Genomic DNA, 27,412 nt, shown 5'->3' with positions numbered 1-27,412 from the left:
AATAGAACATGAGGATTCGGACGCGTTCGTGAATAATTTACATCTTTGGAGAAACAAATAAACAACTTACCTGTCGAGAGTTCTGAAGGTGAAGCAGGTGCCGCAGTGCAGCGTGTCTACTGTAGCCAGTATCATAGGCCACCACCAGAGAACAGTCCCCGAGCTCTTTTTCAGCCACTGTGGTTAGCATATGACTTAATGAGGCTTCGTTTGTTAATGATATTAAATCGTCTTTAGTTTTCTGGAGCTCAATTATATTCCTAGATCTTTCCTGCATTCCCTTTTCCATTGGTAGAGTAGCTAACATCCCGTCCTTTTCACTTGTTACTGGTGATTTTGTGAATTCATTATCTGTAGCAAATATCCTCTTGTGTTCATTAGGAGAAGTGAGCGGTGTTATCTGTTGTTTGGTATCAGACAGGTCATCACTATCATACCTCCAGTCGCTCTGAGAAATTGCTACAGTTTGCACTTGAACATTCCAATATGTTGAGAACGTGAGGGACAACATCCACAACACCAGATAAAGTCCCATTTCCACAGTTTGTCTGTAGTAAAAGAAAGTTAAATTGTTGGATTGCATGTATATCGAATGTTGAATTTGCCAGTAAGCAGAGAGAACTGAAATACCGTATCCCTGGTATAGACATTTCATGGAGAGATAACCTACTTTTTCAAAAGTTAAGGATTTGTAATGACAACAGAATGTTAAATATTACACTCCAATTCTTGAGCTTCACCCCACAAAATAAGACCACTTACATGCATCAACTCTCAGACATGTACAAATTACACTATTTGTCCTAACTCAAGCAACATAAATGGAGTACAAGAATAGGACAAGAATCAAATGCTTTGTTTAATCATGTTAGATATTTTGACCTTTAAATTGATCGGAGTAACGCTACTTCGGTTATTAACAATAACACCTTTACCATGAGAAATACCACTTAATCTTCTACTAGCAAATGCACCGATAACTGTTATGTTAATAGTAATGAAGGTCTATACAGACTGGATAGTCATGTCATAGACAAACTTGTAAACACTTACCTTTCCTCTCCACATATTGATGGAATATAATGACGGGCACAATGCCAGACTCGAACACCACCAACCCGAACATCACCATCCGGTGAAGCTTGTTTACCAACGGCGTCTTGGCTACGTCACTTCTCTATATATCAACTAACTGTTCCAAGTCTTCTTTTTCATTCTTATATCACCCCTGATAATGTGATCATTACAGGAAAGTGTACTTAGGAACTTACGGTGTTTAATTTTCTCCGTGGTTATCAGCATATACTAGATCGCGCGATCACGTAAATTCCTTCTGATCCGCAGGGAAATGAAACACAATAAGTTCCCAAGTACACTTTCGTGTAATGATCGCATCATTAGGGGAAACACATAATAAAAAGTATACCAGTCCGTTGATATACAAGGAAGAGACGTAGCTAGGCCATTTGCTAAACTGATGACTACCCGAATGGAGGTCGGGTGCGTTCAAGTTTGCCAACATACGAATCGTAAAATGTAGTATGTTGACAAGAAAGGAAACTGTTTACAAATTGTATTAACAATATAGCCCGCCAATTTGTATATACATTCACAAATATTAATGTTAAATTCTCTGTTAATTTGATAATAGAAGATTCAATGATATTTCTTGTGATACAAGAAGTAGGCTCGATTGTTGACATAGCATTACTCCACTCAATACAATGATCATATTTTTCAACATGATTAAACAAGGAACATCATTCCAATTCACACTATTCCTTGCACATTTCTCACCCTCCTGTATGCTCAGCCACCGATCGCTCAAAATATTCTCACCTCGATCCTTCCACCTCCAATTTGCGTGTGTGGACGTGTATGTATATACATGTATATGTGGGTGGGTTGGGCCATTCTTTCGTCTGTTTCCTTGCGCTACCTCGCTAACGCGGGAGACAGCAACAAAGCAAATTAAATAAATAATGAATGAATATATATAGATATATATATATATATATATATATATATATATATATATATATATATATATATATATATATATATATATATATATATATATATATATATATATATATATCCCTGGGAATAGGGGAGAAAGAATACTTCCCACGCATTCCTCACGTGTCGTAGAAGGCGACTAAAGGGGACGGGAGCGGGGGGCAAGAAACCCTCCCCTCATTGTATTTTAACTTTCTAAAAGGGGAAACAGAAGGAGTCAGGTGGGGAGTGCTCATCCTCCTCGAAGGCTCAGATTGGGGTGTCTAAATGTGTGTGGATGTAACCAAGATGAGAAAAAAGGAGAGATAGGTAGCATGTTTGAGGAAAGGAACCTGGATGTTTTGGCTCTCAGTGAAACGAAGTTCAAGGGTAAAGGGAAAGAGTGGTTTGGGAATGGCTTGGGATTAAAGTCAGGGGTTACTGATAAGACAAGAACAAGGGAAGGAGTAGAACTACTCCTGAAACAGTTGTTGGAGTATGTGATAAAGTGTAAGAAAGTAAATTCTAGATTGATATGGGTAAAACTGAAAGTTGATTTAGAGAGATGGGTGCATATGCACCTGGGCATGGGAAGAAAGATCATGAGAGTCAAGTGTTTTGGGAGCAGCTGAATGAGTGTGTTAGTGGTTTTGATGCACAAGACCGGGTTACAGTGATGGGTGATTTGAACGCAAAGGTGAGAAATATGGCAGTTGAGGGAATAATTGGTATACATGGGGTGTTCAGTGTTGTAAATGGAAATGGTGAAGAGCTTGTAGAATTATGGGCTGAAAAAGGACTGGTGATTGGGAATACCTGGTTTAAAAAGCGAGATATACATAAGTATACGTATGTAAGTAGGAGAGATGGCCAGAGAGCGTTATTGGAATACGTGTTAATTGATAGGCGCTCGAAAGAGAGACTTTTAGATGTTAATGTGCTGAGAGGTGCAACTGGAGGGATGTCTGATCATTATCTTGTGGAGGCGAAGGTGAAGATTTGAAGGGGTTTTCAAAAAAGAAGAGAAAATGTTGGGGTGAAGAGGGTGGTGAGAGTAAGTGAGCTTGGGAAGGAGACTTCTGTGAGGAAGTACCAGGAGAGACTGAGTACAGAATGGAAAAAGGTGAGAAGAAAGGAGGTAAGGTGAGTGGGGGAGGAATGGGATGTATTTAGAGAAGCAGTGATGGCGTGCGCAAAAGATGCTTGTGGCATGAGAAGCGTGGGAGGTGGGTTGATTAGAAAGGGTAGAGAGTGGTGGGATGAAGAAGTAAGATTATTAGTGAAAGAGAAGAGAGAGGCATTTGGACGATTTTTGCAGGGAAAAAATGCAAATGAGTGGGAGATGTATAAAAAAAAGTGGCAGGAGGTCAAGAAAAAGGTGCAAGAAGTAAAAAAGAGGGCAAATGAGATTTGGGGTAAGGAACTATCATTAAGTTTTAAGGAGAATGAAAAGATGTTTTGGAAGGAGGTAAATAAAGTGCGTAAAACAAGGGACCAAATGGGAACTTCAGTGAAGGGGGCTAATGGGGAGGTGATAACGAGTAGTGGTGATGTGAGAAGATAGAGTGAGTATTTTGAAAGTTTGTTGAATGTGTTTGATGATAGAGTGGCAGATATAGGGTGTTTTGGTCGAGGTGGTGTGCAAAGTGAGACGATTAGGGAAAATGGTTAGGTAAACAAAGAAGAAGTAGTAAAAGCTTTGCAGAAGATGAAAGCCGGCAAAGCAGCAGGTTTCGATGGTATTGCAGAGGAATTTATTAAAAAAGGGGGCGAACGTATTGTTGACTGGTTGGTAAGGTTATTTAATGCATGTATGACTCATGGTGAGGTGCGTGAGGATTGGCGGAATGCTTGAATAGTGCCATTTTACAAAGGCAAAGGGGATAAGAGTGAGTGCTCAAATTACAGAGGTATAAGTTTGTTGAGTATTCCTGGCAAATTGTATGGGAAGGTATTGATTGAGAGGGTGAAGGCATGTACAGAGCATCAGATTGGGGAAGAGCAGTGTAGTTTCAGAAGTGGAAGAGGATGTGTGGATCAGGTGTTTGCTTTGAGGAATGTATGTGAGAAATAATTAGAAAAGCAAATGGATTTGTATTTAGCATTTATGGATCTGGAGAGGGCATATGATAGAGTTGATAGAGATGCTCTGTGGAGGGTATTAAGAATATATGGTGTGGGAGGCAAGTTGTTAGAAGCAGTGAAAAGTTTTTATCGAGGATGTAAGGCATGTGTAAGTGTAGGAAGAGAGGAAAGTGATTGGTTCTCAGTGAATGTAGGTTTGCGGTAGGGTGTGTGATGTCTTCATGGTTGTTTAATTTGTTTATGTATGGGCTTGTTAGGGAGGTGAATGCAAGAGTTTTGGAAAGAGGGGCAAGTATGCAGTCTGTTGTGGATGAGAGAACTTGGGAAGTGAGTCAGTTGTTGTTCGCTGATGATACAGCGCTTGTGGCTGATTCATGTAAGAAACTGCAGAAGCTAGTGGCTGAGTTTGGTAAAGTGTGTGAAAGAAGAAAGTTTAGAGTAAATGTGAATAAGAGCAAGGTTATTAGATACAGTAGGGTTGAGGGTCAAGTAAATTGGGAGGTAAGTTTGAATGGAGAAAAACTGGAGGAAGTAAAGTGTTTTAGATATCTGGGAGTGGATTTGGCAGCGGATGAAACCATGGAAGCGGAGGTGAATCATAGGATGGGGAACGGGGCGAAAAGTCTGGGAGCCTTGAAGAATGTTTGAAAGTCGAGAACATTATCTCGGAAAGCAAAAATGGGTATGTTTGAAGGAATAGTGATTCCAACAATGTTGTATGGTTGCGAGGCGTGTGCAATGGATAATGTTGTCCGGAGGAAGGTGGATGCGCTGGAAATGAGATGTTTGAGGACATTATGTGGTGTGAGGTGGTTTGATCGAGTAAGCAATATAAGGGTAAGAGAGTTGTGTGGAAATAAAAAGAGCGTGGTTGAGAGAGCAGAAGAGGGTGATTTGAAATGGTTTGGTCATATGGAGAGAATGAGTGAGGAAAGATTGACCAAGAGGATATATGTGTCAGAGGTGGAGGGAACGAGGAGAAGTGGGAGACCAAATTGGAGGTGGAAACATGGAGTGAAAAAGATTTTGAGTGATCGGGGCCTGAACATGCATGAGGGTGAAAGGCGTGCAAGGAATAGAGTGAATTGGAACGATGTGGTATACTGTGGTGGACGTCCTGTCAATGGATTGAACCAGGACATGTGAAGCGTCTGGGGTAAACCATGGAAAGTTCTATGGCGCCTGGCTTTAGAAAGGGAACTGTGGTTTCGGTGCATTATTACATGATAGCTAGAGACTGAGTGTGAACAAATGGGGGCTTTGTTGTCTTTTCCTAGCGCTACCTCGCAAAAATGAGGAGGGAGAGGGTTGTTATTCTATGTGTGGCGAGGTGGCGATGGGAAAGATAAAGGCAGACAGTATGAATTCTGTAAATGTGTATATATGTATATGTCTCTGTGTTTATATATATGTGTACATTGAGATGTATAGGTATATATATATGCGTGTGTGGACGTGTATGTATATACATGTGTATGTGGGTGGGTTGGGCCATTCTTTCGTCTGTTTCCTTGCGCTCCCTCGCTAACGCGGGAGAAAGCGACAAAGCAAAAAAATAGATAGAAATATATATATATATATATATATATATATATGAACCAGGCAGTATGATAGAGTGGGTAAATTGATGAAAACTACTATTGACGTTTGTGTGAATAAAACATACATTTCCCTTTTCCATAGCCAGAGGTTGAACTATTATGTGACATTCATTTTTGATTTTATTTCTAGCTAGAAGTTTCAGTTTTCTAAATCATTTCTTACATAGTTCATATATATGTATATATATATATATATATATATATATATATATATATATATGTATATATATATATATATATATATATATATATATATATATATATATATATATATATATATATATATATTTTTTTTTTTTCTTTTTATACTTTGTCGCTGTCTCCCGCGTTTGCGAGGTAGCGCAAGGAAACAGACGAAAGAAATGGCCCAACCCCCCCTCCCATACACATGTATATACATACGTCGACACACGCAAATATACATACCTACACAGCTTTCCATGGTTTACCCCAGACGCTCCACATGCCTTGATTCAATCCACTGACAGCACGTCAACCCCGGTATACCACATCGCTCCAATTCACTCTATTCCTTGCCCTCCTTTCACCCTCCTGCATGTTCAGGCCCCGATCACAGAAAATCTTTTTCACTCCATCTTTCCACCTCCAATTTGGTCTCCCTCTTCTCCTTGCTCCCTCCACCTCCGACACATATATCCTCTTGGTCAATCTTTCCTCACTCATCCTCTCCATGTGCCCAAACCACTTCAAAACACCCTCTTCTGCTCTCTCAACCACGCTCTTTTTATTTCCACACATCTCTCTTACCCTTACGTTACTCACTCGGTCAAACCACCTCACACCACACATTGTCCTCAAAAATCTCATTTCCAGCACATCCATCCTCCTGCGCACAACTCTATCCATAGCCCACGCCTAGCAACCATACAACATTGTTGGAACCACTATTCCTTCAAACATACCCATTTTTGCTTTCCGAGATAATGTTCTCGACTTCCACGCATTCTTCAAGGCCCCCAGAATTTTCGCCCCCTCCCCCACCCTATGATCCACTTCCGCTTCCATGGTTCCATCCGCTGCCAGATCCACTCCCAGATATCTAAAACACTTCATTTCCTCCAGTTTTTCTCCATTCAAACTCACCTCCCAATTGACTTGACCCTCAACCCTACTGTACCTAATAACCTTGCTCTTATTCACATTTACTCTTAACTTTCTTCTTCCACACACTTTACCAAACTGTCACCAGCTTCTGCAGTTTCTCACATGAATCAGCCACCAGCGCTGTATCATCAGCGAACAACAACTGACTCACTTCCCAAGCTCTCTCATCCCCAACAGACTTCATACTTGCCCCTCTTTCCAAAACTCTTGCATTTACCTCCCTAGCAACCCCATACATAAACAAATCAAACAACCATGGAGACATCACACACCCCTGCCGCAAACCTACATTCACTGAGAACCAATCACTTTCCTCTCTTCCTACACGTACACATGCCTTACATCCTCGATAAAAACTTTTCACTGCTTCTAACAACTTTCCTCCCACACCATATATTCTTAATACCTTCCACAGAGCATCTCTATCAACTCTATCATATGCCTTCTCCAGATCCATAAATGCTACATACAAATCCATTTGCTTTTCTAAGTATTTCTCACATACATTCTTCAAAGCCGGCAAGGCAGCAGGTTTGGATGGTATTGCAGTGGAATTTATTAAAAAAAGGGGGTGACTGTATTGTTGACTGGTTGGTAAGGTTATTTAATGTATGTATGACTCATGGTGAGGTGCCTGAGGATTGGCGGAATGCGTGCATAGTGCCATTGTACAAAGGCAAAGGGGATAAGAGTGAGTGCTCAAATTACAGAGGTATAAGTTTGTTGAGTATTCCTGGTAAATTATATGGGAGGGTATTGATTGAGAGGGTGAAGGCATGTACAGAGCATCAGATTGGGGAAGAGCAGTGTGGTTTCAGAAGTGATATATATATATATATATATATATATATATATATATATATATATATATATATATATATATATATATATATATATATATATATATATATATATATATATATATATATATATATATATATATATATATATATATATATATATATATATATATATATATATATATATATATATATATATATATATATATATATTATCCCTGGGGATAGGGGAGAAAGAATATTTCCCACGCATTCCTCACGTGTCGTAAAAGGCGACTAGAGGGGACTTGAGCGGGGGGCCAAAAATCCTCCCCTCCTTGTATTTCAACTTTCTTAAATGGGAAACAGAAGGAGTCACGCGGGGAGTGCTCATCCTCCTAGTAGGCTCAGATTGGGGTGTCTAAATGTAAGTAGATGTAACAAGATGTGAAAAAAGGAGAGATAGGTAGTATGTTTGAAGAAAGGATCCTGGATGTTTTAGCTCTCAGTGAAACGAAGCTCAAGGGTAAAGGGGAAGAGTGGTTTGGGAATGTCTTGGGAGTAATGTCAGGGGTTAGTGAGAGGACAAGAGCAGGGGAAGGAGTAGCACTACTCCTGAAACAGGAGTTGTAGGAGTATGTGATAGAATGTAAGAAAGTAAATTCTAGACTAATATGGGTAAAACTGAAAGTTGATGGAGAGAGATGTGTGATTATTGGTGCATATGCACCTGGGCATGAGAAGAAAGATCATGAGAGGCAAGTGTTTTGGGAGCAGCTGAATGAGTGTGTTAGTGTTTTGATGCACAAGACCGGGTTATAGTGATGGGTGATTTGAATGCAAAGATGATTAATGTGGCAGTTGAGGGAATAATTAGTATACATGGGGTTTTCAGTGTTATAAATGGAAATGGTGAAGAGCTTGTAGATTTATGTGCTGAAAAAGGAATGGTGATTGGGAATACCTCTTTTAAAACGAGATATACATAAGTATCCGTATGTTAGTAGGAGAGATAGCCATAGAGCGTTATTGGATTACGTGTTAATTGATAGGCGCGCGAAAGACAGACTTTTAGATGTTAATGTGCTGAGAGGTGCAACTGGAGTGATGTCTGATCTAGTTATCTTGTGGAGGCGGAGGTGAGGATTTGTGTGGGTTTTCAGAAAAGAAGAGAAAATGTTAGGGTGAAGAGGGTTGTGAGAGTAAGTGAGCTTGGGAAGGAGACTTGTGTGAGGAAGTACCAGGAAAGACTGAGTATAGAATCAAAAAGGTGAGAACAAAGGAGGTAAGGGGAGTGCGGGAGGAATGGGATGTATTTAGGGAAGCAGTGATGGCTTGCGCAAAAGATGCTTGTTGGGTGAGAAGCATGGGAGGTGGGTTGATTAGAAATGGTAGTGAGTGGTGGGATGAAGAAGTAAGAATATTAGTGAAAGAGAAGAGAAAGGCATTTGGACGATTTTTGCACGGAAAAAATGCAAATGAGTGGGAGAGGTATAAAAGAAAGAGGCAGGAGGTCAAGAAAAAGGTGCAAGAGGTGAAAAAGAGGGCAAATGAGAGTTGGGGTGAGAGAGTATCATTAAATTTTAGGGAGAATAAAAAGATTTTCTAGAAGGAGGTAAATAAAGTGCGTAAAACAAGGAACCAAATGGGAACTTCAGTGAAGGGGGCTAATGGGGAGGTGATAACAAGTAGTGGTGATGTGAGAAGGAGATAGAGTGAGTATTTTAAAGGTTTGGTGAATGTGTTTGATGATAGAGTGGCATATATAGGGTGTTTTGGTCGAGGTGGTATGCAAAGTGAGAGGGTTACGGAAAATGATTTGGTAAACGAGAAGAGGTAGTAAAATCTTTGTGGAAGATGAAAACCGGCAAGGCAGCAGTTTTGGATGGTATTACAGTGGAATCTATTAAAAAAGGGGGTGATTATATTGTTGACTGGTGGGTAAGGTTATTTAATGTATGTATGATTCATGGTGAGGTGCCTGAGGATTGGCGGAATGCTTGAATAGTGCCATTGTACAAAGGCAATGGGGATAAGAGTGAGTGCTCAAATTACAGAGGTGTAAGTTTGTTGAGTATTCCTGGTAAATTATATGGGAGGGTATTGATTGAGAGGGTGAAGGCATGTACAGAGCATCAGATTGAGGAAGAGCATTGTTGTTTTAGAATTGGTAGAGGATGTGTGGATCAGGTGTTTGCTTTGAAGAATGTATGTAAGAAATACTTAGAAAAGCAAATGGATTGTATGTAGCATTTATGGATCTGGAGAAGGCATATGATAGAGTTGATAGACATGCTCTGTGGAAGGTATTAAGAATATATGGTATGGGAGGCAAGTTGCTAGAAGCAATGAAAAGTTTTTATCGAGGATGTAAGGCATGTGTACGTGTAGGAAGAGAGGAAAGTGATTGGTTCTCAGTGAATGTAGGTTTGCGGCAGGGGTGTATGATGTCTCCATGGTTGTTTAATTTGTTTATGGATGGGCTTGTTTCGGAGGTGAATGCAAGAGTTTTGGAAAGAGGGGCAAGTATGCAGTCTGTTGGGGATGAGAGAGCTTGGGAAGTGAGTCAGTTGTTGTTCGCTGATGATACAGCGCTGGTGGCTGATTCATGTGAGAAACTACAGAAGCTGGTGACTGAGTTTGGTAAAGTGTGTGAAAGAAGAAAGTTAAGAGTAAATGTGAGTAAGAGGAAGGTTATAAGGTACAGTAGGGTTGAGGGTCAAGTAAATTGGGAGGTAAGTTTGAATGGAGAAAAACCGGAGGAAGTAAGGTGTTTTAAGTACCTTGGAGTGGATCTGGCAGCGGATGGAACATGGAAGTGGAAGTGAATCATAGGGTGGGGAGCACGTTTCAAGAGAGAAGAAACGTGCCTTTCAAATAACAATACCGACACACTGGAAGAACCGGATGTTGGACTATTGCTATGATAAATTAAGGAAAGAACGCAATAGTCTACAAGTGTCACTAAATCGTAAGTTGGACCATCTTATTGAAAACAGCGACTGGACCAAGAACACAAACCCATATTTTGTGGTAAACCTGTCTAATAAACAGCTAGATAAAGATTCCTTGCGTGCATTAGGCTATGGTTTAAGTTTTGTGTGCTCTAACAGAGAAACCAGCTGTGTTGATGTCACAAAGTATTTTTGTAACTTAGAAAAATACAGTAATTTAAGTAATGATGATATTAATATCTGTAAGGGTTTAGTGTATGCCAGTTTGTGATTTTAGACAAAAGTAACTATTTATCTAAGATGAATGATCGTCTAAATGATGACACAACATGTTCTTAACTTAGTAAAAATCCCTTAGAAGCAGTTAATTCTCACTTCAATAAAGAAATGAAGATGTTGTTGAAAGGTAACATTTCTCTTATCAAAAAATTTGTCATCTTTGTCCCCTTCATTGCCATATATGTATGGTCCTATCAAACCACATAAAAAAAATTTTCCAGCAAGACCTATAGTGAGTTCAATAGGCTCCATCCCATATGAATTATAAAAATGGTTAGTTTCCTTATTAATCCCCTTAGTAGGTAAGGTATCAAATTCTAATATCATGAACAATGTAGATTTAGTCAACAAGCTAAACAATATCAATATTAATTTTGATTTCAAACTAGTTAGCTTTGATGTTTCCTCACTTTTTACTAAAGTTCCAGTTGATGACCTTTTAGAATATTTATTTGATGTCTCAGATGATATTCATTCACCTGTTTCAAAGTCTGATTTCATTGAACTGATAAAATTGTGTATAAAAGACTGTGTATTTCAATTTAATGGAGATTATTATGCTCAAAAATTTGGTATGGCAATGGGTAACACTCTTTCACCTGTAATATGTAATCTTTATATGGAATTTTTTGAAACAAAATTACTAAAGGATATCTTACCTTCTAATGTAATTTGGTTTAGGCCAACAAATGAAAATTTTCAAATATTTCTCCCCTTACTTAACAATTTAGTACCTTCCATCAAATTTACCGTAGAAAATGAAAATAATGGTATGTTACAATTTTTAGATTGCATGATCCATAGACAAGGAAACAAGTTTAAGTTTAGCATATACAGAAAACCTACCAATGTATGCTCATATATCCATTATTACTCATCTCAACATGACAGAGTCAAATTATCATCAATTCAATCTATGTTCCTAAGGGCATTACGTATTTACAGTCCAGAGTTTATTGATGATGAGTTTGAGAAGATATATTCTATTGGATCTAAGTTAAAGTACCCTAGATCTTTCATTGATAAATCCCTTAAGTTAGCAAAGAAATCATTTTATAGAGTTGAGCCCAAACCTCCCATTGACACCAAGAATCTTTTAGTTCTCCCTTTTAATAATAATTTCACTTTGCTCCCGATGTTGCTTAAGTCCTTTAATGTAAATGTTGCCTGTAGCAACAATAATACTATAAAGAATATCTTAATTAGGAATTCACCAGAAAATTCTCTTGGTTGCATCTATAAAGTTCCTTCTGGAAACTGTGATAAATTTCATGTTGGTCAGACTGGTAAGGATCTTTCTGTTAGATTTAAGCAACATAAATATAGTATAAGAACAGGACAAGAATCAAAAACCTTGTTTAAACATGTTAAAAACTATGATCATTGTACTGACTGGAGTAACGCCATCTCAGTTGTTAACTAAAACTCTATTACCAAGTGAAATATCCTTCAATCCTCTATTATTAAATACACAAATAATTATAATCTTAATATTAGTGATGGTCTGTACAAATTAGATAACTTTATTGTTAATAAGATTTGTAAAATGATAAGTTTATGAAAGCTCGTTGTATGTTTTGGACAATCACATGTTTACCAAATGGCGTCCTAGCTTCGTCACTTCGATGTATATCAACTGACTGTTATATTTCTCTCTTGTGTCTCCCCTGATGATGTGATTATTGCACGAAAGTGCACTTGGGAACTTTTTGTGTTTCATTTTCCCCGTGGAATCATAGGAATATATTATTTTTTTTTTATTATACTTTGTCGCTGTCTCCCGCGTTTGCGAGGTAGCGCAAGGAAACAGACGAAAGAAATGGCCCAAACCCCCCCCATACACATGTATATACATACGTCCACACACGCAAATATACATACCTACACAGCTTTCCATGGTTTACCCCAGACGCTTCACATGCCTTGATTCAATCCACTGACAGCACGTCAACCCCGGTATACCACATCGCTCCAATTCACTCTATTCCTTGCCCTCCTTTCACCCTCCTGCATGTTCAGGCCCCGATCACACAAAATCTTTTTCACTTAAATCTTTCCACCTCCAATTTGGTCTCCCTCTTCTCCTCGTTCCCTCCACCTCCGACACATATATCCTCTTGGTCAATCTTTCCTCACTCATTCTCTCCATGTGCCCAAACCACTTCAAAACACCCTCTTCTGCTCTCTCAACCACGCTCTTTTTATTTCCACACATCTCTCTTACCCTTACGTTACTCACTCGATCAAACCACCTCACACCACACATTGTCTTCAAACATCTCATTTCCAGCACATCCATCCTCCTGCGCACAACTCTATCTATAGCCCACGCCTCGCAACCATACAACATTGTTGGAACCACTATTCCTTCAAACATACCCATTTTTGCTTTCCGAGATAATGTTCTCGACTTCCACACATTCTTCAAGGCTCCCAGAATTTTCGCCCCCTCCCCCACCCTATGATACAATTCCGCTTCCATGGTTCCATCCGCTGCCAGATCCACTCCCGGATATCTAAAACACTTCATTTCCTCCAGTTTTTCTCCATTCAAACTCACCTCCCAATTGACTTGACCCTCAACCCTACTGTACCTAATAACCTTGCTCTTATTCACATTTACTCTTAACTTTCTTCTTCCACACACTTTACCAAACTCAGTCGCCAGCTTCTGCAGTTTCTCACATGAATCAGCCACCAGCGCTGTATCATCAGCGAACAACAACTGACTCACTTCCCAAGCTCTCTCATCCCCAACAGACTTCATACTTGCACCTCTTTCCAAAACTCTTGCATTTACCTTCCTAACAACCCCATCCATAAACAAATTAAACAACCATGGAGACATCACACACCCCTGCCGCAAACCTACATTCACTGAGAACCAATCACTTTCCTCTCTTCCTACACGTACACATGCCTTACATCCTCGATAAAAAATTTTCACTGCTTCTAACAACTTTCCTCCCATACCATATATTCTTAATACCTTCCACAGAGCATCTCTATCAACTCTATCATATGCCCTCTCCAGATCCATAAATGCTACATACAAATCCATTTGCTTTTCTAAGTATTTCTCACATACATTCTTCAAAGGAAACACCTGATCCACACATCCTCTACCACTTCTGAAACCACACTGCTCTTCCCCAATCTGATGCTCTGTACATGCCTTCACCCTCTCAATCAATACCCTCCCATATAATTTACCAGGAATACTGAACAAACTTATACCTCTGTAATTGGAGCACTCACTCTTATCCCCTTTGCCTTTGTACAATGGCACTATGCACGCATTCCACCAATCCTCAGGCACCTCACCATGACTTATACATACATTAAATAACCTTACCAAACAGTCAACAATACAGTCACCCCCTTTTTTATAAATTCCACTGCAATACCATCCAAACCTGCTGCCTTGCCGGCTTTCATCTTCCGCAAAGCTTTCACTACCTCTTCTCTGTTTACCAAATCATTTTCCCTAACCCTCTCACTTTGCACACCACCTCGACCAAAACACCCTATATCTGCCACTCTATCATCATAAATTGACAGGCGTGCGAAAGAGAGACTTTTGGATGTTAATGTGCTGAGAGGTGCAACTGGAGGGATGTCTGATCATTATCTTGTAGAGGCTAAGGTGAAGATTTGTTTGGGTGTTCAGAAAAGAAGAGTGAATGTTGGGGTGAAGAGGGTGGTGAGAGTAAGTGAGCTTGGGAAGGAGACCTGTGTGAGGAAGTACCAGGAGAGACTGAGTACAGAATGGAAAAAGGTGAGAACAATGGAAGTAAGGGGAGTGGGGGATGAATGGGATGTATTTAGGGAATCAGTGACGGATTCCGCAAAAGATGCTTGTGGCATGAGAAGAGTGGGAGGTGGGTTGATCAGAAAGGGTAGTGAGTGGTGGGATGAAGAAGTAAGAGTATTAGTGAAAGAGAAGAGAGAGGCATTTGGACGATTTTTGCAGGGAAAAAATGCAATTGAGTGGGAGATGTATAAAAGAAAGAGACAGGAGGTCAAGAGAAAGGTGCAAGAGGTGAAAAAGGGCAAATGAGAGTTGGGGTGAGAGAGTATCATTAAATTTTAGGGGGAATAAAAAGATGTTCTGGAAGGAGGTAAATAAAGTGCGTAAGACAAGGGAGCAAATGGGAACTTCAGTGAAGGGCGCAAATGGGGAGGTGATAACAAGTAGTGGTGATGTGAGAAGGAGATGGAGTGAGTATTTTGAAGGTTTGTTGAATGTTTTTGATGATAGAGTGGCAGAGAAATATATATATATATATATATATATATATATATATATATATATATATATATATATATATATATACTTAATACCTGTGGAAGGTATTAAGAATATATGGAGTGGGAGGCAAGTTGTTAGAAGCAGTGAAAAGTTTTTATCGAGGATGTAAGGCATGTGTACGTGTAGGAAGAGAGGAAAGTGATTGGTTCTCAGTGAATGTAGGTTTGCGGCAGGTGTGTGTGATGTCTCCATGGCTGTTTAATTTGTTTATGGATAGGGTTGTTAGGGAGGTGAATGTAAGAGTTTTGGAAAGAGGGGCAAGTATGAAGTCTGATGTGGATGAGAGAGCTTTGGAAGTGAGTCAGTTGTTGTTCGGTGATGATACAGCGCTGGTGGCTGATTCATGTGAGAAACTGCAGAAGCTAGTGACTGAGTTGGGTAAGGTGTGTGAAAGAAGAAAGGTAAGAGTAAATGTGAATAAGAGCAAGGTTATTAGGTACAGTAGGGTTGAGGGTCAAGTCAATTGGGAGGCAAGTTTGAATGGAGAAAACTGGAGGAAGTAAAGTGTTTTAGATATCTGGGAGTGGATCTGACAGCGGATGGAACCATGGAAGCGGAAGTGAATCATAGGGTGGTGGAGGGGGCGAAAATCCTGGGAGCCTTGAAGAATGTTTGGAAGTCGAGAACATTATCTCGGAGAGCAAAAATGGGTATGTTTGAAGGAATTGTGGTTCCAACAATGTTGTATGGTTTCGAGGCGTGGGCTATGGATAGAGTTGTGCGCAGGAGGGTGGATGTGCTGGAAATGAAATGTTTGAGGACAGTGTGTGGTGTGATGTGGTTTGATCGAGTAAGAAATGTAAGGGTAAGAGAGAAGTGTGGAAATAAAAAGAGCGTGGTTGAGAGAGCAGAAGAGGGTGTTTTGAAATGGTTTGGGCACATGGAGAGAATGAGTGAGTAAAGATTGACCAAGAGGATATATGTGTCGGAGGTGGAGGGAACGAGGATAAGTGGGAGACCAAATTGGATGTGGAGAGATGGAGTGAAAAAGATTTTGAGTGATCGGGGCCTGAACATGCAGGAGGGTGAAAGGCGGGCAAGGAATAACAACCCCCTCCCCCCTCATGTGTGCGTGGTAGCGCTAGGAAAAGACAACAAAGGCCCCATTCGTTCACATTCAGTCTCTAGCTGTCATGTAATAATGCACCGAAACCACAGCGCCCTTACCACATCCAGGCCCTACAGAACTTTCCATGCTTCACATGCCCCGGTTCAATCCATTGACAGCACGTCGACCCCGGTATAACACATCGATCCAATTCACTCTCTTCCTTACCCGCCCTCCCCCCTCCTGCATGTTCAGGCCCCGATCGCTCAAAATCTTTTTAACTCCATCTTTCCACCTTCAATTTGGTCTCCCACTTCTCCTCGTTCCCTCCACCTCTGACACATATATCCTCTTGGTCATTCTTTCCTCACTCATTCTCTCCATGTGACCAAACCATTTCAAAACACCCTCTTCTGCTCTCTCAACCACACTCTTTTTATTACCACATATCTCTCTTATCCTACGATTACTGACTCGATTAAACCATCTCACACCACATATTGTCCTCAAACATCTAATTTCCAGCACATCCACCCTCCTGCGCACAACTCTATCCATAGCCCACGCCTCGCAAACATTCAACATTGTTGGAACCACTATTCCTTCAATCATAGCCATTTTTGCTTTCCGAGATAATGTATTCGACTTCCACACATTCTTCAAGGCTCCCAGAATTTTCGCCCCCTGCCCTACCCTATGGTTCACTTCCACTTCCATGGTTCCATCCGCTGCCAAATCCACTCCCAGAAATGTAAAACACTTCACTTACTCCAATTTTTCTCCATTCAAATTTACTTCCCAATTTACTTGGCCCTCAACCCTATTGTACCTAACAACCTTGCTCTTATTCACATTTACTCATAACTTTCTTCTTTCACACACTTTACCAAACTCAGTCACTCGCTTCTGCAGTTTCTCACATGAATCAGCCACCAGCGCTGTATCATCAGCGAACAACAACTGATTCACTTTTCAAACACTCTCATCCACAACAGACTTCATACTTGCCCCTCTTTCCAAAACTCTTGCATTCACCTCCCTAACAACCCCATTCATAAGCAAATTAAACAACCATGGAGACGTCACACACCCCTTCCGCAAACCTACATTCACTGAGAACCAATCACCTTCCTCTCTTCCTAAATGTACACATGCCTTACATTCTCGAAAAAAACTTTTCACTGTTTCAAACAACTTGCCTCCCACACCATATATTCTTAATACGTTCCACAGAGCATCTCTATCAATTCTGTCATATGCCTTTTCCAGATTCATAAATGCTACATGCAAATCGATTTGCTTTTCTAACTATTTCTCACATACATTCTTCAAAGCAAACACCTGATCCACACATCCTCTACCACTTCTGAAACCACACTGCTCTTCCCCAGTCTGATGCTCTGTACATGCCTTCACCCTCTCAATCAATGCCCTTCCCTATAATTTACAAAGAATACTCAACAAACTTAGTCCCTGTAATTTGAGCACTCACTCTTATCCCCTTTGCCTTTGTACAATTGCACTATGCAAGCATTCCGCCAATCCTCAGGCACCTTACCATGAATCATACATACATTAAATAACCTTACCAACCAATCAACAATACAGTAAACCCCTTTTTTATTAGATTCCACTGCAATACCATCTAAACGCGCTGACCTCCGGCATTCATCTTCCGCAAAGTTTTTACTACCTCTTCTCTGTTTACCAAATCATCCTCCCTAACCCTCTCACTTTGCACACCACTTCGACCAAAACACCCTATATCTGCTACTCTATCATCAAACACATTCAACAAAACTTCAAAATGCTCACTCCATCTCCTTCTCACATCACCACTACTCGTTATCACCTCCCCATTAGCCCCATTTACTGAAGTTCCCATTTGTTCCCTTGTCTTACACACTTTATTTACCTCCTTCCAAAGTATCTTTTTATTCTCCCTGAAATTTAATGATACTCGCTCACCCCAACTCTCATTTGCCCTCTTTTTCACCTCTTGCACCTTTCTCTTGACCTCCTTCATCTTTCTTTTAAACATCATTTGCATTATTTCCCTGTAAAAATCGTCCAAATGCCTCTCTCTTCTCTTTCACTAATAATCTTACTTCATCACACCACTCACTACCCTTTCTAATCTGCCCACCTCGCACGCTTCTCATGCCACAAGCATCTTTTGCGCAAGCCATCACGGCTTCCCTAAATACATATATATATTTATAAATACATTATATATATATCCATGCCTCTCTTGCATACATCTTTCCATGCATTCATCCTACGATTTCTCTCCAATACTTTTTCACTGTATTTTCACAAGATAACTTGTTGTACTGTCACACACTGTTCTCTTAAACTCCCAATCTTGCATTATTTTCACATGCCTCAACCATATCAAAGTATTAGTTTTCACCTCTCCCACTCCACAGTTACTTCCCTGTACATTTCTTCATTCTGTTAGTCTTACTATGTGTTCCTTTCAGTCTAATTTCCACAGCTTGGATTCTCGACCCTTTAAATCTTTTAGAAACTTAACTGTGTACAAGAAATTATGGGTGGTTTTCAACCCCTGTTAGTTACCTTTGATGAGAAAGAATTCATACTCCCATACCCTTTGTATTTATAATATGTATACTTCAGTTTAATCCCAATAATTGTTTCTATATCTGGTATTTCATTTGGTTTTATAATGATGCACGATTTGAAATAATGAAATTTTTAATCATATGGACATCAGAGATTTTGATATAGATAGATAACTGCAGTGCTCTTCCTCAGATGTTCTTGAGGTTCTGAACTCATAATAAATTCTAAAATGTGCTCATAAAATGGTACAATATTATACCTATATTTACATGTTAACTAACAGCAAAGGGAGAGATGCACACATTTTACAATGCATCAGAGGTAGATAAAAAAGCTAAATATTAAAAAATGCCCCAAATGTACAGTTAACAGAATATGAAACACAAGGCACCCTACACCTTTTGTAAAAAAATTTTTTTACTAACACATTCAAATATAGGTGAAAGCCATATCAACAAGTAGTTTTCCAATGATTGCCATGGGCTGTGTTGTCTCTCGCACTGCCACTTTTATAGAAATAACAATGAAATGGAAAAAATAGAAAATACTACATACAATATACAATGTGAAGCTCTCTTTTACAAGTTATTTTGACAGCAATGAAATATAAAACTGTCTGAGGTTATGGGTCCTAGTTGTGGATAGGAGGCTGTGGTTTCAGCGTATTACACATGACAATTCCCTGCGTGTCGTAGAAGGCGACTAAAAGGGGAGGGAGCGGGTGGCTGGAAATCCTTCCCTCTCGTTTTTTTCAATTTTCCAAAAGAAGGAACAGAGAAGGGGGCCAGGTGAGGATGTTCCCTCAAAGGCCCATTCCTCTGTTCTTAACGCTACCTCGCTGACGTGGGAAATGGCGAATAGTACGAAAGAAAAGATATATATATATATATATATTTTTTTTTTTTTTTTTTTTATACTTTGTCGCTGTCTCCCGCGTTTGCGAGGTAGCGCAAGGAAACAGACGAAAGAAATGGCCCAACCCCCCCCCCCCCCATACACATGTACATACACACGTCCACACACGCAAATATACATACCTACACAGCTTTCCATGGTTTACCCCAGACGCTTCACATGCCTTGCTTCAATCCACTGACAGCACGTCAACCCCTGTATACCACATGACTCCAATTCACTCTATTTCTTGCCCTCCTTTCACCCTCCTGCATGTTCAGGCCCCGATCACACAAAATCTTTTTCACTCCATCTTTCCACCTCCAATTTGGTCTCCCTCTTCTCCTCGTTCCCTCCACCTCCGACACATATATCCTCTTGGTCAATCTCTCCTCACTCATTCTCTCCATGTGCCCAAACCATTTCAAAACACCCTCTTCTGCTCTCTCAACCACGCTCTTTTTATTTCCACACATCTCTCTTACCCTTACGTTACTTACTCGATCAAACCACCTCACACCACACATTGTCCTCAAACATCTCATTTCCAGCACATCCATCCTCCTGCGCACATCTCTATCCATAGCCCACGCCTCGCAACCATACAACATTGTTGGAACCACTATTCCCTCAAACATACCCATTTTTGCTTTCCGAGATAGTGTTCTCGACTTCCACACATTTTTCAAGGCTCCCAAAATTTTCGCCCCCTCCCCCACCCTATGATCCACTTCCGCTTCCATGGTTCCATCCGCTGACAGATCCACTCCCAGATATCTAAAACACTTCACTTCCTCCAGTTTTTCTCCATTCAAACTCACCTCCCAATTGACTTGACCCTCACCCCTACTGTACCTAATAACCTTGCTCTTATTCACATTTACTCTCAACTTTCTTCTTCCACACACTTTACCAAACTCAGTCACCAGCTTCTGCAGTTTCTCACATGAATCAGCCACCAGCGCTGTATCATCAGCGAACAACAACTGACTCACTTCCCAAGCTCTCTCATCCCCAACAGACTTCATACTTGCCCCTCTTTCCAGGACTCTTGCATTTACCTCCCTTACAACCCCATCCATAAACAAATTAAACAACCATGGAGACATCACACACCCCTGCCGCAAACATACATTCACTGAGAACCAATCACTTTCCTCTCTTCCTACACGTACACATGCCATACATCCTCGATAAAAACTTTTCACTGCTTCTAACAACTTGCCTCCCACACCATATATTCTTAATACCTTCCACAGAGCATCTCTATCAACTCTATCATATGCCTTCTCCAGATCCATAAATATATATATATATGTATATATATATATATATATATATATATATATATATATATATATATATATATATATATATATTTTTTTTTTTTTTGCTTTGTCGCTGTCTCCCGCGTTTGCGAGGTAGCGCAAGGAAACAGACGAAAGAAATGGCCCAACCCACCCCCATACACATGTATATAAATACGTCCACACACGCAAATATACATACCTACACAGCTTTCCATGGTTTACCCCAGACGCTTCACATGCCTTGATTCAATCCACTGACAGCACGTCAGCCCCGGTATACCACATCGCTCCAATTCACTCTATTCCTTGCCCTCCTTTCACCCTCCTGCTTTTTTCGCTGTTTCCCGCGTTAGCGAGGTAGCGCAAGAAAACATGAAAGAATGGCCCAACCCGCCCACATACACATGTATATACATACACGTCCACACACGCAAATATACATACCTATACATCTCAATGTACACATATATATATACACACACAGACATATACATATATACATATGTACATAATTCATACTGTCTGCCTTTATTTGTTCCCATCGCCACCTCGCCACACATGGAATAACAACCCCCTCCCCCTTCATGTGTGCGAGTTGCGCTAGTAAAAGACACCAAAGGCCCCATTCGTTCACACTCAGTCTCCAGCTTTCATGTAATGATGCACCGAAACCACAGCTCCCTTTCCACACCTAGGCCCCACACAACCTTTCATGGTTTACCCCAGACCAGACGCTTCACATGCCCTGGTTCAATCCATTGACAGCACTTCGACCCCGGTATATCATATCGTTCCAATTCACTCTATTACTTGCACGCCTTTCACCCTCCTGCATGTTCAGGCCCCGATCACTCAAAATCTTTTTCACTCCGTCTTTCCACCTCCAATTTGGTCTCCCACTTCTCCTCGTTCCTCCACCTCTGACACTTGGTCAATCTTTCCTCACTCATTCTCTCCATGTGACCAAACCATTTCAAAACACCCTCTTCTGCTCTCTCAACCACACTGTTTTTATTTCCACACATCTCTCTTACCCTTACATTACTTACTCCATCAAACCACCTCACACCATATATTGTCCTCAAACATATCATTTCCAGCACATCCACCCTCCTGCGCACAATTCTATCCATAGCCCACGCCTTGCAACCATACAACATTGTTGGAACCACTATTCCCTCAAACATACCCATTTTTGCTTTCCGAGATAATATTCTCGACTTCCACACATTCTTCAAGGCTCCCAGAATTTTCGCCCTCTCCCCCATCCTATGATTCACTTCCGCTTCCATGGTTCCATCCGCTGCCAGATCCGCTCCCAGATATCTAAAACACTTTACTTCCTCCAGTTTTCTCCATTGAAACTTACCCCCCAATTGACTTGACCCTCAACCCTACTGTACTTAATAACCTTGCTCTTATTCACATTTACTCATAACTTTCTTCTTTCACACACTTTACCAATCTCAGTCACTAGCTTCTGCAGTTTCTTACATGAATCAGCCACCAGCGCTGCATCATCAGCGAACCACAACTGACTCACTTCCCAAGCTCTCTCATCCAGAACCGACTGCATACTTGCCCCTCTTTCCAAAACTCTTCCATTCACCTCCCTAACAACCCCATCCATAAACAAATTAAACAACCATGGAGACATCACACACCCCTGCCTTAAACCTACATTCACTGAGAACCAATCACTTTCCTCTCTTCCTACACGTACACATGCCTTACATCCTCGATAAAAACTTTTCACTGCTTCAAACAACTTGCCACCCACACCACATTTTCTTAGTACCTTCCACAGAGCATCTCTATCAACTCTATCATATGCCTTCTCCAGATCTATAAATGCTACATACAAAGATGTTCTGGAAGGAGGTAAATAGGGTGCGTAAGACAAGGGAGCAAATGGGAACTTCAGTGAAGGGCGTAAATGGGGAGGTGATAACAAGTAGTGGTGATGTGAGAAGGAGATGGAATGAGTATTTTGAAGGTTTGTTGAATGTGTCTGATGACAGAGTGGCAGATATAGGGTGTTTTGGTCGAGGTGGTGTGCAAAGTGAGAGGGTTAGGGAAAATGATTTGGTAAACAGAGAAGAGGTAGTAAAAGCTTTGCGGAAGATGAAAGCCGGCAAGGCAGCAGGTTTGGATGGTATTGCAGTGGAATTTATAAAAAAAGGGGGTGACTGTATTGTTGACTGGTTGGTAAGGTTATTTAATGTATGTGTGACTCATGGTGAGGTGCCTGAGGATTGGCGGAATGCGTGCATAGTGCCATTGTACAAAGGCAAAGGGGATAAGAGTGAGTGCTCAAATTACAGAGGTATAAGTTTGTTGAGTATTCCTGGTAAATTATATGGGAGGGTATTGATTGAGAGGGTGAAGGCATGTACAGAGCATCAGATTGGGGAAGAGCAGTGTGGTTTCAGAAGTGGTAGAGGATGTGTGGATCAGGTGTTTGCTTTGAAGAATGTATGTGAGAAATACTTAGAAAAGCAAATGGATTTGTATGTAGCATTTATGGATCTGGAGAAGGCATATGATAGAGTTGATAGAGATGCTCTGTGGAAGGTATTAAGAATATATGGTGTGGGAGGCAAGTTGTTAGAAGCAGTGAAAAGCTTTTATCGAGGATGTAAGGCATGTGTACGTGTAGGAAGAGAGGAAAGTGATTGGTTCTCAGTGAATGTAGGTTTGCGGCAGGGTGTGTGATGTCTCCATGGTTGTTTAATTTGTTTATGGATGGGGTTGTTAGGGAGGTAAATGCAAGAGTCTTGGAAAGAGGGGCAAGTATGAAGTCTGTTGGGGATGAGAGAGCTTGGGAAGTGTCAGTTGTTGTTCGCTGATGATACAGCGCTGGTGGCGGATTCATGTGAGAAACTGCAGAAGCTGGTGACGGAGTTTGGTAAAGTGTGTGGAAGAAGAAAGTTAAGAGTAAATGTGAATAAGAGCAATGTTATTAGGTACAGTAGGGTTGAGGGTCAAGTCAATTGGGAGGTGAGTTTGAATGGAGAAAAACTGGAGGAAGTGAAGTGTTTTAGATATCTGGGAGTGGATCTGTCAGCGGATGGAACCATGGAAGCGGAAGTGGATCATAGGGTGGGGGAGGGGGCAAAAATTTTGGGAGCCTTGAAAAATGTGTGGAAGTCGAGAACATTATCCCGGAAAGCAAAAATGGGTATGTTTGAAGGAATAGTGGTTCCAACAATGTTGTATGGTTGCGAGGCGTGGGCTATGGATAGAGTTGTGCGCAGGAGGATGGATGTGCTGGAAATGAGATGTTTGAGGACAATGTGTGGTGTGAGGTGGTTTGATCGAGTAAGTAACGTAAGGGTAAGAGAGATGTGTGGAAATAAAAAGAGCGTGGTTGAGAGAGCAGAAGAGGGTGTTTTGAAGTGGTTTGGGCACATGGAGAGAATGAGTGAGGAAAGATTGACCAAGAGGATATATGTGTCGGAGGTGGAGGGAACGAGGAGAAGAGGGAGACCAAATTGGAGGTGGAAAGATGGAGTGAAAAGGATTTTGTGTGATCGGGGCCTGAACATGCAGGAGGGTGAAAGGAGGGCAAGGAATAGAGTGAATTGGAGCGATGTGGTATACAGGGGTTGACGTGCTGTCAGTGGATTGAATCAAGGCATGTGAATCGTCCGGGGTAAACCATGGAAAGCTGTGTAGGTATGTATATTTCCGTGTGTGGACGTATGTATGTACATGTGTATGGGGGGGGTTGGGCCATTTCTTTCGTCTGTTTCCTTGCGCTACCTCGCAAACGCGGGAGACAGCGACGAGGTATAAAAAAAAAAAAAAAAAAATCCATTTGCTTTTCAAAGTACTTCTCACATACATGTATATGTACATATGTATTTATATATGTATATATGTATATGTATATATCTATTTCATTAAGCCTAGCAGCTGTGTCCCGGGATAACGAGGTAGCGCAAGGAAACAGACGAAAGAATGCCCAAACTATCCACATACACATATATGTACATAAACGCTGACACATATACATATACATATCTATATATCTTAACGTATATATATAAATACACAGGTGCATATTTGTACTTGCTGCCTTCATCCAATCTAGTCGCCACCCTGCCACACATGATATAGCACCTCTCTCTCCCTGCGTACGCAAAGAAGCCCTAGGAAAATACAATAACTGCCACATTCGTTTATACTCAGTCTCTAGCTGTCATGTGTACTGCACCGAAACCACAGCTCCCTTTCCACATCCAGACGCTTCACATGTCCTTCTTTAATCTATTGACAGCGCGTCGACCCGGTATACCACATTCTTCCAATTCACTCTGTTCTTTACACGCCTTCCACCCTCCTGTATATTCAGGCCCCGATCACTCAAAATCTTTTTCACTCCATCCTTTCACCTCCAATTTGGTCTGGAGCTTCTCTTTCTTCCCTCCAACTCTAACACATATATTCTCTTTGTCAATCTTTCTTCACTCATTCTCTCCATTTATCCAAACCATTTCAACACATTCTTTTCTGCTCTCTCAACCACACTCTTTTTATTACCACACATTTCTCTTACCCTTTCATTACTTACGCATTGAAACCACCTTACACCACATATTGTCCTTAAACATTTCATTTCCAACGCATCCACCCTCCTTCGCACAACCCAATTTATCGCCCATACCTCACGACCATATAACATTGTTGGAACTATTATTCCTTCAAACATACCAATTTTTGCTCTTCGAAATATCGTTCCCGCCTTCTCTCTCTTACCACCCTGTGACTCACTTCCGCTTCCGTGGTTTCATCCGCTGCCAAATCCACTCCCAGATATCTAAAACACTTCACTTAATCCAGTTTTTCTCCATTCAAACTTACCTCCCAATTTACTTGCCCCTCAACCCTACTGAACCTAATAACCTTGCTCTTATTCACATTACTTTCAACTTTCTTCTTTCACACATTATACCAACCTTAATAACCAGCTTCTGCAGTTTCTCAACCGAATCAACCACCATTGCTGTATCATCAGCGAGCAACAACTGACTCACTTCCCAAGCTTCTCACCCAGAACAGACTGCGTACTTGTCCCTCTCTCCAAAACTCTTACTTTCACCTCCCTTACCACCCCATCCATAGACAAATTAAACAACCATAGGGACATCACACACCCCTGCTGTAAACCGACATTCCCTAGGAACCAATCACTTTCCTCACTCCCTACTCGTACACATGCCTTAAATCCTTAGGAAAAACTTTTCACTGCTTGTAGCAACTAAACTCCCACACCATATACTCTTAAAACTTTCCACAAAGCATCTCTATCCACCCTGTTATATGCCTTCTCCAGATCCATAAGTGCTGCATGCAAATCCATATGCTTTCTAAGTATTTCTCACATACATTCTTGAAAGGAAACACCTTGTCCACACATCCTCTACCATTTTTGAAACCACACTGCTCTTCCCAGTCTGATGCTCTGTAGGTGCCTTTACCCTCTCAATCAATACCCTCCCATATAATTTCCAGGAATACTCAACAAACGTATACCCCTGTAATTTGAAGCGTAATTTAAAGACTCATCTTTATCCTTTTTGCCTTTGTACATTGGTACTATGAATGCATTCCGGCACTCCTCAGGTACTTCACCATGATCCATACATACAGTGAATATCCTTACCAGCCAATCAAAAGCACAATCTCTCCAGTGCAATGCCATCCAAGCCCGCCGCCTTCCCGGCTTTCATCTTCCGCAAAGCTTTCTCTACGTCCTTTCTGTTTATTTAACCATTCTTGTTGACTCTCTTACTTCGCACACCACCCCTACCAAAACACCCTATATCTGCCACTCTATCATCAAACACATTCAACAAACGCATGTGCTTCGCATTTATAGGTGATTTATGGACCTGATCAAATGATTAATGAAATGCAAATTGCAATTCATAATGAATTGCAAGAAAGGCGTAGCAGTCCTCTCTACAATGAGGTGTAATTTCTCCAGATCTCAACTTACGTGAAAGGTTAGTGGGATGAAGGCGTGTGAGGAAGCGAATTGTGGCTGCATCCACCGCCAGCCGAGGTGTTCAGCTGAACCACCTGCTGCTCCGTCCGCGCCAAGATAAGTACCGCACAAAAGGTTGCCAAGCAAAGAATTTATCACCTTCACCGACCTATCAGTAGGTCCTTCCTAATGTCACCATTTGTGAGTCAAAATTTATAGGGTTGTAAAGTTTTCATTCCTTTTTTTTATCTTATTCTTTAGACAGGAGTTAATATTTTGATTGTATATTCTGAGTCAAGAGATATCTCATCTACTACTCACAGAATTCATATTTGTCAGTGTGCGCCTGTAAATCTAAGCCTAAGATAAGTGATATATCAGAGAATATGCCTCAGCCAATAATTTAGGCAGGTTTTCGTAATAAGATTGAGTTTCATATTCCAATGATA

General features: G+C 40.8%; 1 protein-coding gene across 1 annotated transcript in view; it reads right to left on the bottom strand.

Moving 5' to 3' along the window:
- The window catches only part of LOC139746814 (ionotropic receptor 21a-like), a 179,106-nt gene extending 152,060 nt beyond the window's left edge, over positions 1–27,046 (bottom strand). The window contains exons 1-2 of the mRNA XM_071658394.1: positions 26,976–27,046; positions 71–548 (exon numbers count right to left, since the gene is read on the bottom strand). Coding sequence (XP_071514495.1) covers positions 71–535 — 465 coding nt within the window. The 5' untranslated portion in view covers positions 536–548; positions 26,976–27,046. The remainder of the gene's footprint in view (positions 1–70; positions 549–26,975) is intronic.
- Positions 27,047–27,412: the final 366 nt, after the last annotated feature.

The sequence above is a fragment of the Panulirus ornatus genome, chromosome 5 (assembly GCF_036320965.1).
Source record: "Panulirus ornatus isolate Po-2019 chromosome 5, ASM3632096v1, whole genome shotgun sequence".
Classification (NCBI taxonomy): domain Eukaryota; kingdom Metazoa; phylum Arthropoda; class Malacostraca; order Decapoda; family Palinuridae; genus Panulirus; species Panulirus ornatus.
The sequence above is the reverse complement of the archived record's forward strand: the minus strand, read 5'-3'. Positions and strand labels throughout refer to the sequence as shown.